Consider the following 12,743-nt stretch of genomic DNA (forward strand, 5'->3'; position numbering starts at 1 on the left):
GTTTAATAGTTCGCGGGACGGATCGATGTTCGAAAATGTTGCATTCTAAGCGATCGCGTTTATACCGTCAGCGTAACGAGCGGTTTTATTTTTGAACTTTGCCGGGATCCAGTTCTGGCTACCCGTTTCCACGGAGATTCCGCGGCGCCCAATTTCGCGAGTTTGCCTATCGCGCGGTTGCATCTCTTAAACTTATTTAAGTTTCGCCATATTTTATCTAGGGACGAACGATACTTCGGAGAATACGGGGACGAACCGCTCGAAATGAAATCGTACGTCTATACCTGGCCGCTATCACGCTGCCGCCCGGTCGTTCACCGTCGGGTCCCGTGTAATCTGCGGAAGTGTCTTGGCTCCGTCGATCCCCCGAAAACTGTTTAAAGAATGACAAAAGAACGGGCGAGGAATAAAATCTTTATTTATAGATGCCCCGATTCGGATTCGTTTCCCCGTGGTTTCCGAACCGTGTTCCACAACCCGAGGTCCGTGTCCCCGAAAAATTCTCATTTAGAAGAATTTAAACGAACTGCCGCGACTCTTTATCTTCGATTTTCAATCGGACGAATTCCGTGCCGAATCTTAACCTGGCTTCGCAACAACGGAGATATTGTCGTTCCGCGATTTCGCGCGTAAAATTCGATGAAAGTAGTTAATTACAATGTTAGCTAACGAAGCTGCCGGAATGTAAAATGTAACGTGTAACTGCGGACAGGAAAGTTTCGTGAGCAACATTTTTATATGAAAGTTTAATTGCGATGGACATGTTCCAGGTAACGAGAGCCCTGCATATTTGTAATTGACAAAAGAGTAGCTTGGATTTCCGCCGACCGAAAGACAGAAATATAAATTAAATCCTGTTCGGCGGCTGGTGTTCATGTGTATTAGTACCGTCTAGTTAATATTCCGGAGTCGCGTTCGTCTGACCATACGCGATCCATATCTACTAGCGTGATATCTGGCGCGCTCTGCATCAGTAGTCGCGGCTCGTCCATAGCCAGACAGTCTCGACGCCACATGTATCTTGCAGAATTCCTTAGAAATCTTTGACACCTCTATTTTAATGATTCACCAACGTTAAGCTCTCAAAGCTCCGTTGAATATATCCCGTGTATCCTGCACAAGTCATATAATACACTCCACTGGAGCGCGGAGTTATAATGTTACAATAGCACCCGTAAATACCGCGGCATATTAAAATAGCTGTTAATCAGTTCCGTGGAATTTAATAACATTGTGGAGTCTGCAATAAATTTCGGAAGCAGGAACGAGTTTCCTAATTCATTTACCAACAGGAGTTCTGTTAGTCCTTAACGTTTATTATTTTATTATTTATTATTTTCCCATCACCAGGGACGGCACTTTTTTACGGCAAAGCGATTGAAAATGGAAACTTTGGTTAAGAGAGAAAAGATAGGCTCATCTTTCTTTATTCATTTTACAAAAATGCTCTATTTCAATGCAAATACTAACAAGATGCAATTTAATGCAAATACTAATACATTAAATTGTATCCTTTGGATCATGCTGGATTAACCAATATTGTTTACCTGGTGGAAGCTCTGCACCCATGTTGAGAGCATGATAAAATATTTATCTTATCTTCGAACACTTCAACATCAAATACGTTTTCGCTTTCACTTGTTCACATTTTTCGTTCTTCATGTTTATACACAGAAAAGCGAAGTTAACAAATAATTTATCTTCGCAATCAGAGGAAGCAGCACGTCATAAAGTAATGCTTAGACAATAACTAAAGATTATAAGTAAAGAACAAGTAGCAAACAGATAATCTGAACCGCAATCATGTTAGTTCCAAATGTCTCCTCAGCGGAGGTGGCGGAGCTATGAAACAAATGTCGGATTGACTCCGTAGTGGAGTCAACGGAGCGTTAAGAGTTACTTCGCTACGATTCAACTATAGTTCTTGACTATTACGTTCTCATTTCCATTCGCCAATGTACCCGAATGGTACCCCAAACGGGTACCTATGTGAAACTATTTCATCGAGCCGCCGCATAAAACCGCGGAAATCATAAAATTCGAGGGAGGATACGCGCGTGCGAGATCGATCGTTTTGTTTTTTCCCCCGTAGATCGCCAAAGAAGCCGTTATCGTTTCCTCGAAACCGGTTCCCCGCGTTAAACTCGCAGGTACACGAGGTCCAATCGAACTTCCGTTTTGTAGCGAGCGCTATTTTGGCTGATTTATCGGCGAGTTGCTTTCGTCGCCGGTAGCACGATATCGGTTTTTCCCTCTTCCCTCTTTTTTCCTCACTGTTATCCCTCTCGACCATTCGGGCGAGGCCCTCGATCACCGGCAGCGTTTATCCTCGCCGCGCAGCCTTGGTCGCGCGCAGTTCTCTCACCGTCCCCAGCCCCCTTCCCATCTCTTTCGATTGCACCCGGAACATGACGCGATGCGTGACAGACCCTCGTCACTTCCTCCTAGCCAGGAGCACCGTGAGACAGGGTTCAAGTTAGATCGAAGTCAGGTCCAGGTTAAGATGATGGCCACAAAGAACGCGGGAACTCCAGGCTTGGGCTCTGCCGAGCTAATTGCTAGTCAATTACGTACCTTCGCTATGCTCGTCATCTTTCCTTTGAAAGAAGGATCAATGGCATAGAAATCTTGGAGAAGTCGAAGCCTGTTCCGCTGTTCAGTGATCCTAATTCAATGTCTCAAGAGAATCCAAGCTAGAATTAAGTCAAGCGAATCAAAGTCTAAGTTATATTTAAATAAAGACCAAGTGAAGTTTAAGTGAAGTACAAACGATGTTTATATCAAGTCTTATGAAATATAAACTAGATTTAATGCAAGTCCAAGTTAGGTTGAAATTAAGTCTGAGTAAGTTCAGGCTAGGTTAAATCAAGTTCATCTAAGTTCTAGTTAAATTAAAGTCAAGTCTAGCTATATCCAAGTTAGGTTGAGATCAAGTCCATTAAAGTTCAAGTTTGATTTAAGTCAAGTCCAGCTAGGTCTAAGTTAGATTTAAATCAAGTTCAGGTTATAGTCCAAGTCAGATTTGCATCAAGCCCGTTTAAGTCCAAGTTTGATTTAAGTCAAGTCCATGTAAGTTCAAGTTCGATTTAAGTCATGTCTACCTAAGTCCAAGTTAAATTTAAATCAAGTTGAGCTAAGTTCAAGTTAAATTTTTGTCCAGCCCGTTTAAGTCCAAGTTTAATTTCAGTCAAGTCCATCTAAGTTTAAGTTAGGTGTAAGCCACACCCATCTAAGTCCAAGTTAGATTTAAGTCATGTCCACCAAAGACCAAATTAGATTTAAGTCAAGTTCAGCCTAGCCCAAGTTAGAGATTTAAATCAAGTCCACCTAAGTTCAAGTTAGATTTAAGCCACATCCATCTAAGTCCACGTTAGATATAAGTCATGTCCACCAAAGACCAAATTAGATTTAAGTCAAGTTCAGCCTAGCCCAAGTTAGAGATTTAAATCAAGTCCACCTAAGTTCAAGTTAGATTTAAGCCACACCCATCTAAGTCCAAGTTAGATTTACGTCACATCCACCTAAGTCCAAGTCAGATTTGCCTCAAGTTCAGCCTAGTCCAACTCGAATCCAGATTTAAACCAAGTCCAGGTTGCACTGAGCTTAGTTCCATCGACCAAAATGTGTGTCACCGCCGAGACGGTTCGGTATCAGGGCGATCGATCCTTTGAAATCTCCTGATTTCGAAAAATCCCGGCCTGAACAGCGGTAGAACACAAAAGGGACGACGATCCGCGGAAAATTCGAACCCGCCGCGTGGTAGAATATCAGTGAATTACTTGTTTCGGGCTTTCTCTGTTCCAGATTCCACGGTGCCGGTGAGCCTTTGTCTGCTGATCGAAAAGGGGCTGTCGGTGGTGAGTAATCCTTTCAATAACGGCTTTCGCGTTCCGATATCACGTTCAAACGGAACGTTATTAGCGAAGGCGACGGCGCGGCTGAGCGCCGCTCGCCCCGACGCGGCTCGACTCGGCTCGGCGCGGCGCGGCTCGGCTCGACGGCGACGGATATTAAAAAACTTCCTTGCGTCACGGTCGTTATGTTTGGATGTGTATACATTTTTTATTCGCGCTGGTCGGACGGCGCGTGACACAGGGACGCGCAAAAAGTAAATCAACCAAAGCAGAGCCGGGCGCGTAAAAAGGCACCGGTCTCTCTGCGCCCCGCCAACCGTTGGAAGTGTTAAGGGAAACCGGAGGCAAGTTGGAAAAATATTTTTCACTCTTTTCCGCGTGCCCGGTGATTTTGTTGCTGTTGCTTGTTTGCCGTTGTTTGTTCGCCGTTGTTGGTCGTCCCTTGTTGTTCCTTGCAAGAACAGCGCTGGGTAAACTAAACTAATAATAATATCCGGAGCATATGGCGGTGCTGCTGGCGGAAACTTTACACGGCCACGGGCAAAAATGGTAAACGAGGGATGGGGGCAGGGCCGCAAAACGGGCGGAGGGGAAAGCCTCGTTGGATTTTCCGAGTGCGACGAGCTGCGAGCTTTTTCACCGAAACGGATGTAACTTTTACACCGTGTATCGCTCAGCTGTCGATTACGCGTCACCACTCGAGCCGATCTAGGACCGAAACACGTTATCGCGTGCCGTTCCTGGTCCGCCCTCGTCCTGCGCAAATATTCCTTCACTGATTTGTATTACAGTGTTCACGGTGTTCGCGTCGTTCCCGCTTCGGACCAGTCGCGATCCGGTCACGGTCGTTTTAACAAAGCGAGATTGCTACGACGTGGACACTGTGTACAGTCTCCCGTTTCAGTGTCGGTTCACCGCCATTTTTACAGCTAACAGGCAATTCAAAGAAAGCGTGAGCAATATAACATTTTATAATATTGTCTATTACCTTATATTAGATGCCTAATTATTAGTGCGAGATTTATTTCAAATATAAATTTATTATAGATACATATATAATATATACAATATATTATATATGTAACTAATATTATATCATAAAAATAATATATTATTTGCAATATAATATTATATATAATATTATATTATAAAAATAATATATTTATATATAATAAATATATATAAAAATAATATATTATTTATAATATAATATTATATATATAATATTATATTATAAAAATAATATATTTTCTATATATAATATTTCTAATATTATATATTATATATGTATCTATGTATAATATATACATATATTATAGATACATATATAAATTTATTATATATTTATTTCATGATCACTTTTCATGTAATTGTCCCGAGCACAGGTTTGGTCCCAACCTTTCCGGACACCCTGTATTATATTTGACCGGACCTAGAACGACGCGATACTGGCACGGAAATGCGAACGCCGATAGAATTTTCTATGGGACCGGGAACGTTAGGCTAGCGTGTTTCGGCCCTTAACGGGAAACGTTCACGCGTCGGTTCTTTATTTCGCCGTCCGTGAGAAAAAAACAGTCGAGAGCTGCTCGAACGGTTCCGATGGAACCAGACGAGCGATAATTGTCGCGACGGAATTCCCCGTTGCAGAAATTCAATATCTGACTTCCGGCTGCGGAGCGTTCGCTCGAACCGTAACAGCGTGAAAATGAACCGGCAGGCAGAATCAGCACGCGTGCCCTGTCACGTCTCCCGGATTAGATTTTCTCTGCTGTTGCCGTGGCGCATTATTGTACTTCTAGGCAGGAAATACTGGCTCCTGAAGTCTCTTTCAGCGTATTAACCGTCGTTACATTCCTAATGTAATAGCTAGTCGTCTCGCCGTGGCGTTTGAATTCCGAGCCGGGGAGACGCGCTCGTCGCGAGAGCCGAGTAGCGCGACGAAAACTCGAACGATGTTTCTGAAACACCCCCGGTGCGTTAACAGCCGGCTCGCTATTTTCTCGTTAACCGTTGCATTGTAACCGGAATGGCTTCCGGATCGCCCCGGGAGAAGAGCGACGGGTATAATTAATAAAGTCAATTATAATGATTACAACAATTATACGAGCACTGCGAATAAATTTGCTAATGATATTAATCTGCCGTATCGGCGATTGGTGTTGCCGATTTCGGTGTAGACGAAATGAAATGTTGGATCAATTTGCAAAATAAATACGGAACCGACGTATTTACGAAGCACCTGTTCCGTTCGTTTGCGCCGCGCGAACGCGTTAATGTTCCGCTTATAGACGCCGCGCTAATTCTTGTTTTAATTCGAGATCCCGGACACCGGCGATCGCAGATCATCGAACGGATCGATGAAATCAAATAAGATTCGGATCGTAATTCCTTGTCACCGGTGTTGACCTTTTCGCTACCGAGCGCTTGCGTCAAAATGTGATTGCTATGAACGGAGCGTATTATTGGCACTGAAGTACGGAATGTATTTCTGGTTCCAAGTTTTCCGTAGTCCAAATATATTCAGATTTTTGTGATCTTGAGCACGTTACTGTTTGTCTTGCATGGCAAACGCTTTCAGTATCGGTATTTTCATTTTCAGTACTTTCACTGTCACTCGTGAAAAATAATCTCCTAAATTTTCTTTTCCCCATGATTTGATAATGAGTCTAAAAAAATTAAATACTTTAAGACTCAACATATTATCACAAAGGCAGTAATTGAGTATTTACCCGTGAATTATTAAAGTTAAGCCAACAAAATTATTTTAGAATTATAAATTCGTGTAAACCTTTTAATCGCTGCTATTATAAATTGCTGGCATATATCCGTCGCTGGCAATGTTCTAAAGAAGACTGAAACTGTGTATCGTTAGAATAAAACACAATATCGTCTTGTCATTAGCGTTATATTTCATGATAGTCGATTGTTTAAGGCATGCAGCGTTGCCAGATGCTCGATTAACGAAAGTATCTCAAGTGAAGTATGAAATAAAAGTATATATGGTATGAACGTATATATACGCTCTTCGTACCCGCGCGCTCACTTTTCCAGAGCGTATATATATACAGGGTGTCCCAGGTCTTAATGTTCAAACTTTGTCAGTATATTCTTTGGCACAAAGTAAGAAAAAAATGTTACGTAAACATAGGTCATATAGAGAAGGTCATTTATTAAGAATAGGTCATTTATTAAGAAGTTATAACAAAAATTCAGAATAGGAATAGTAATCAACTAAAAAATAAATAAATAAAAAAAAATCTTCGATCGATGTCAATCATGTATTGTCAACAACGGTTATTAATACATTTCGAAATGTACTAATAAACACAGCTTACATAAACACACGGCATGTGCTGATCTATTCAAGCCAATGCTCACAGTAACAGCAAGTTACTATTCCTATTCTGAATTTTTATTATAAAATCTTATTTTTTAGAAAGATTATTTTTTATATAAAAAAAATGTTATGTAAACATAGGTCATATAGAGCTTTATATATATTAAGTTATAATAAAAATTCAGAATAGGAATAGTAACTTGCTGTTACTATATATATATATATATATATATATATATATATATATATATATATATATATATATATATATAAAGCTCTATATGACCTATGTTTACATAACATTTTTTTCTTATTTTGTGCCATAGAATACACTAACAAAGTTTGAACATTAAAACCTGGGACACCCTGTATATACGCTCTTCGTATATGAATGGTCATTCTTCGAGGGCGCATATATACGCCCATCGTAGCAAAAGGGTGAAACCACTTAGCTGTGAACGACGAGTATACTCGACACGAAGAAACGGCAGTTTTCCGTTTCACGACGACCATATTCCTCGTGCGATTTCAATTTCTCCGGAACGTATTATTCTTCTTTGTCCCACGTTTTCGACTAATTCGAGAAGAGTGTTCGCCGAGTATGTTAATACGGGCATGCTGTTAAAAATTGGTCCGCACGGCTAACAAGTTGAAATAACGGAAGCGTCCGCGAGAGAACCGTGGGGAATCGTTAGTCGTCGGGACGAGCGGAAGGAATGAAATTTTGCAGACCACACCTTAGCGCCTGCAGCGTATAAAAATATCAATTTGCAGGAACGTGCGAGGTTTACAAAGCCGGGGTAATTAGTCAATTCGGGTCACGTAGGAAGCAGGAAAGACCGTCGGTTGTATTTCACTGTGGCGACAATATCGCCGGCCGTATCGGCCACGGACATTATCTGACCCGATAATGATGAGTTTAACGTCGAATCTAGCGTTCTTCGCTTATCGCGCCGCCATAAAGATGGTCTAGCCGGCCGATGAAACGCGCGGCAGGGTTTGATGATCGACGTAGCGTGACGATCACGTCGCAAAGCCCGGCTCGTTCCTACGTCGACGCGAATTAGCGACGCTCTGGCTAACGTCTCTATATATGTTATATCGTCTATCCCCCCCGGCAGCGACGCAAATACACGTCTGCCGTGCGGTATCGTGTCAGCGTAAACATTGCCCGCGCTGACTCCGTACCGCTGGGACCCGCCGGCTCGCATCGATCACCACCGCAACGATCTCTCTGTGACTTTACGCTCGCGATTCTATGGAAAATAGACCGAGTGCCGCCTTTTACCAGCGATTGTATTCGCACTCGAACTAGAGCAACTGCGGCAATCAAGATTCCGGAAAAATCAAAACAATTCCGTCGGGTATTCGCGATCACCGTTTCGCGTTTATATTTATGGTACTGGTGCCAGTTACTGTGGGATAGCCAGTTACTGTGCCTATTTTCTTCACTTTCAAGCATAGTTAACTTTATATTTATCAAATAAGACGAATCAAATTTTTTTAATTTAAATTTAACTTTTCTGTGTATTGGGAAAACGTACTCTAATTTATTAAAAGCGTATTAGAATAATTTATGAAAGTACATTAAGTATTAAATTTTTATTTTGCACAGTAATTGAAGCACAGTATTCAGAGAGGCTTTTGTAGATCATAGGCACACAGTAAGTGGCTCCAGAACTTGTTTCTCTTCCTCTTAATGTTCGAAGGAGATTTGATGCTTGCGTCAGGGGACGATTTATATCGAATTATATATCTTTAATTGAATATAAAATTTATTAAAATGTATTTAGTATTCAATTTTTATTGTGCAAGGTTATTGTGGCTCAGTATTCATGATGGGTGCATAGTAATTGAAGCACACAGTATTCAGGGAGATAGCACAGTAACTGAACTACAGTAACTGATTTTTGTAGATTTCAGGCAGGATTATAGATTAATGGCTTTTTCTAAACATTTCTTTTCTTTCTGCTAATATTCAATGGAAATTTGATACTTGTTTCGTGGAACAATTTATATCAATAAAAGAAACTTTAAAATTTACTTTCAAGTTGTTAGGAAATGCCAATTAAGTTGTTAAAGTTGTGTTCAGTAGCGAAAACACCTGCTAACAGGGCACAGTAATTGGCTTCTCTACCATATGCGTCGATCAGCATTCTACCAATGATTTGTCTTTGCGATTTTGTGACCATAATTCTGTGGTATACTGACCTGCCACCTTTTCCTCTGTTTGTTAACATGTTATTGATCCAGTACTAGCAGAAGCTGCAGTCGCTCGGTGCCACCCAATTTGGTAACCATTGAATTCGGTGTTCAATAGCTGTGACGTTTATTGACGGAGATTCAGCCCTTAACTAGTACGAAGTACTTGACTGTTTAGAAATTTGTTTAGAAATTATTCTTTAGAAATACTTGACTGTTCAGAAATATTTTATTCGGTAGCAGGAGTTTAATTTTCCATGTTTTTGGTATTTTATATACTAGCTGGGAACAAAATTCAACGGCTCGTTTATCTAGAACTAAATTAATACATCTTCTTGCACTCTTTGTTTCGCGTTAATCGTAGCGATAGTATATTAGTCATTTTCATGGAAATCATCGTACCGGTTAAAGTTTGATAATCTGCTCGGTAGCAACGTACAGTAATGTCTCTCTAATTGACGCTCAGATTGTCCACGAAAATGGACAATTTAGGGAGGGGAGATACGATTATTCGACCCTTGCGGTTTATATTTACGAATTGTTAAAACTGTTAAAATTGTTTAAACTGTGAACAGTTTATTGTTACGAATTGTCAACAACTATAAAAACGAGCTGTAAAGCTCGAATGATCGTATATTGATCTGCTATGTTGTTATTGCTGTACTTAAGAGAGTGTCACCATTCAGAGCCATTTAAAAACGACTTTTGAAAAAGGAATTATTTATATTAAACGCTATCTAAATATCATTATTGTGTCAGATAATTTATGAGATAAAGAATGATTGCATTTCTGTAATTCGACTGTTTAGAAATTTTGTAATCACGTTTGGCTATATTCCAAGATAATATATTGTAATTTCTAATCGTAGGATATCATTATTCATGACTGCTGCGATTTATATAATATATATAATTATATATATAATTTATATTTTTAAAAAATATGATAACCTTAAATCTGTACTTGCCTTTGATGTTCCAATAGATCGAACATCGCTTACACCAACATCGAGTTACCCTTTAGTTGGTTAAATAAGAAAAATCGTGAGTTATTCAACGATCGTCGAACCTCTAGGTCCACAAAGCGGGAATTGTTTCGCAGGTTGACAATGCGATCCAGTAAATAACGCCGGTTAAAAGTCTCCGGATGCCGTCGAATTTGTGTTTTACACGAGGGCAGCGGTTTAATTAAATCTCCCCGTATAAAATCGACGGGGGGACGTACGTACGAGCAGCCGGGCTCCGGGCCGCGATATATTTTAACGTGTAATTAGTATGTCGCTGCAGAGTCAGCGGTCGAAATTACATTCTTCTGGCAGCCAATTTGCCTGGCCCTGGCTGCAAACAGGCCAGACCGCGGCCTGGTGAACTTGATAATTACCATAGCCTGATTAATCGGCGCGGCCTCTCCCCGCGCCACCCCTAATCGTGCAATAATTCGGCTAATCACGATCGCATAATAACAACGTTCTATGAATAATCCCGGGGACAGGAATAATCATCGGTGTATGAATAATACATCGTAAATTAATCCTGAAAACTAACACGAGTGAGATTCTCGGTGGTCGCCGTACATCTCGTATCAATTTCCAGGGATCGCCTATAACGCGACCGTATCACGATGAAATATGAGATCGCGGGTATAGCGAGCCCCGTTCATAGGACGGGCGAATAGGGTACACGCGGGTCGCGGATGGAGGGATGGGGCGGGGAGGGGAGGAGGAAGAAAATGGACGAGGGCCGGAAAAAAGCCGTAAACGAAAAGAGATTGAAGCGTCCCTATTAATTAAAATGCAAATGGCCGCATTTTATTAACGTCGAGAGTGGCGGCGGACGCGTCCTAAGTAATGTCACGGTTTTACGGTCGAGTGTTAGCACGGCTTTTACCCTTCCCTGATTACCCCGATAGATCCATTTGTCTCGATTAACGTGTCCTGTTAATTCGATCAGTCGGAATTCTATTTCCTCCCGATACCTTTCCGTCCTGCGCCCCGATCAAAGCGCCTCCGCCCGGAATTATTATGCTTTCCTCGTTCCGACGATCCCTCGACACGAAGATAATACTTCGGCCCAATTCGCTCGGCGATCGCTTCGCCGGATCCGTCTTATTTCGTGGACAGAAACAGCCGGATCGAACGGTTTAGCTTGCCGGGAGCTTAACAGTTGGCGAAACTGCGTGAATCTCGGGAACGGCCATGGCCGTCGCGCGGGTCACGTTTGAGCGACGCTAATTTTTAATACGTAATACGTTTTGTCAAATTTAATGTTGCCAGGATTTGTAGAATACAAAATAGCTGAACTAGTGTTTCTTATGGACAATTTTCACTTTCTGGTTTCGGTTTCATTGATTAAATGACCTCGATATTCTGTGAATTTTTTGGGTTGATATTCGGTGTTTAACGTGTTAACAAAGAATAGTTTCAAACTTGACGAACTTTGCTACATTCGAAAATTTGTTCAATTTTTATTTTTGTGGCGATTGAGCATGTTTGACTCGAATATTCGCGCTTAATTCGATAAAATTTGTCAAGATTTAGAGTTTCCATTTTGTTTTAATTTCCATTCGAAAAGAGTGATTTTTAAGCGTTTTACAGCGTTTACAACGCGTTTACAGCGTTTTCCACCATTTCCCAGCGATAATTTTACTTCTTATATTGATCTAAACATTCTAGTTCTCTTATTCTTTCTTATTCAGACGAACACAAGAAGAAAAATGCTGTTGGCATAGGCTCATTGATTTCTACAAACTTCGGCAGCTACAATTTAATTTTCTTTCGACAATCGAGTAAAGGTGTGATCGTCAAAGTCAAGAATTGATTCATAAATGAAGTTCTAACTTCTAAGTTCTAACTAAGACTAACAAGAAACCTAAGGTAATCGTTCTCCAATATTTTTCGTTTCCACATATATTGTAACACTCGAAAAACTAAGCTGAGATATATAAAATCACGTGTCGCTTAGTTTCTTGAATACCGTAACATATGTGAGAACAAAAGAAGTCGAAAGGTAACAATCACCTAGCGTTCTTTGTAAGCTCCGAGAAATTGGCAGGGCCAGTTTAGCTGCGACATAATTGATGATCGCATGGAGCACATCGTGTTAGCAGCTGTTTAGAAGCCACGGAGACGTCGCGGAGCGAGCGTAGAATAGGGCTGGGAAGAGGCGCGGATCCGAGACGTTGAAGACAAGATTAGGGGAATGTAGGGTGGTGGGTCAGTGATCAATTTTGCTAGGGCCTACGAACATAATGACGCGGCTCTGCCCCGGCGTGCGTGCGAGCCGGCGAGCCGGCTAGCTCGCCTGAATGTTTCAGTTGTGCAATTTGCCGGACCACGCTTGAAATTCAT

General features: G+C 41.2%; 1 protein-coding gene across 1 annotated transcript in view; it reads left to right on the forward strand.

Moving 5' to 3' along the window:
• mdy (diacylglycerol O-acyltransferase) overlaps positions 1 to 12,743 on the forward strand; it is a 207,506-nt gene that overhangs the window by 71,722 nt on the left and 123,041 nt on the right. Inside the window, exon 4 of the mRNA XM_033477664.2 lies at positions 3,805 to 3,857. Within this exon, the coding sequence (XP_033333555.1) occupies positions 3,805 to 3,857 (53 nt within the window). The remainder of the gene's footprint in view (positions 1 to 3,804; positions 3,858 to 12,743) is intronic.

The sequence above is a fragment of the Megalopta genalis genome, chromosome 4 (assembly GCF_051020955.1).
Source record: "Megalopta genalis isolate 19385.01 chromosome 4, iyMegGena1_principal, whole genome shotgun sequence".
In the NCBI taxonomy this organism is placed as follows: domain Eukaryota; kingdom Metazoa; phylum Arthropoda; class Insecta; order Hymenoptera; family Halictidae; genus Megalopta; species Megalopta genalis.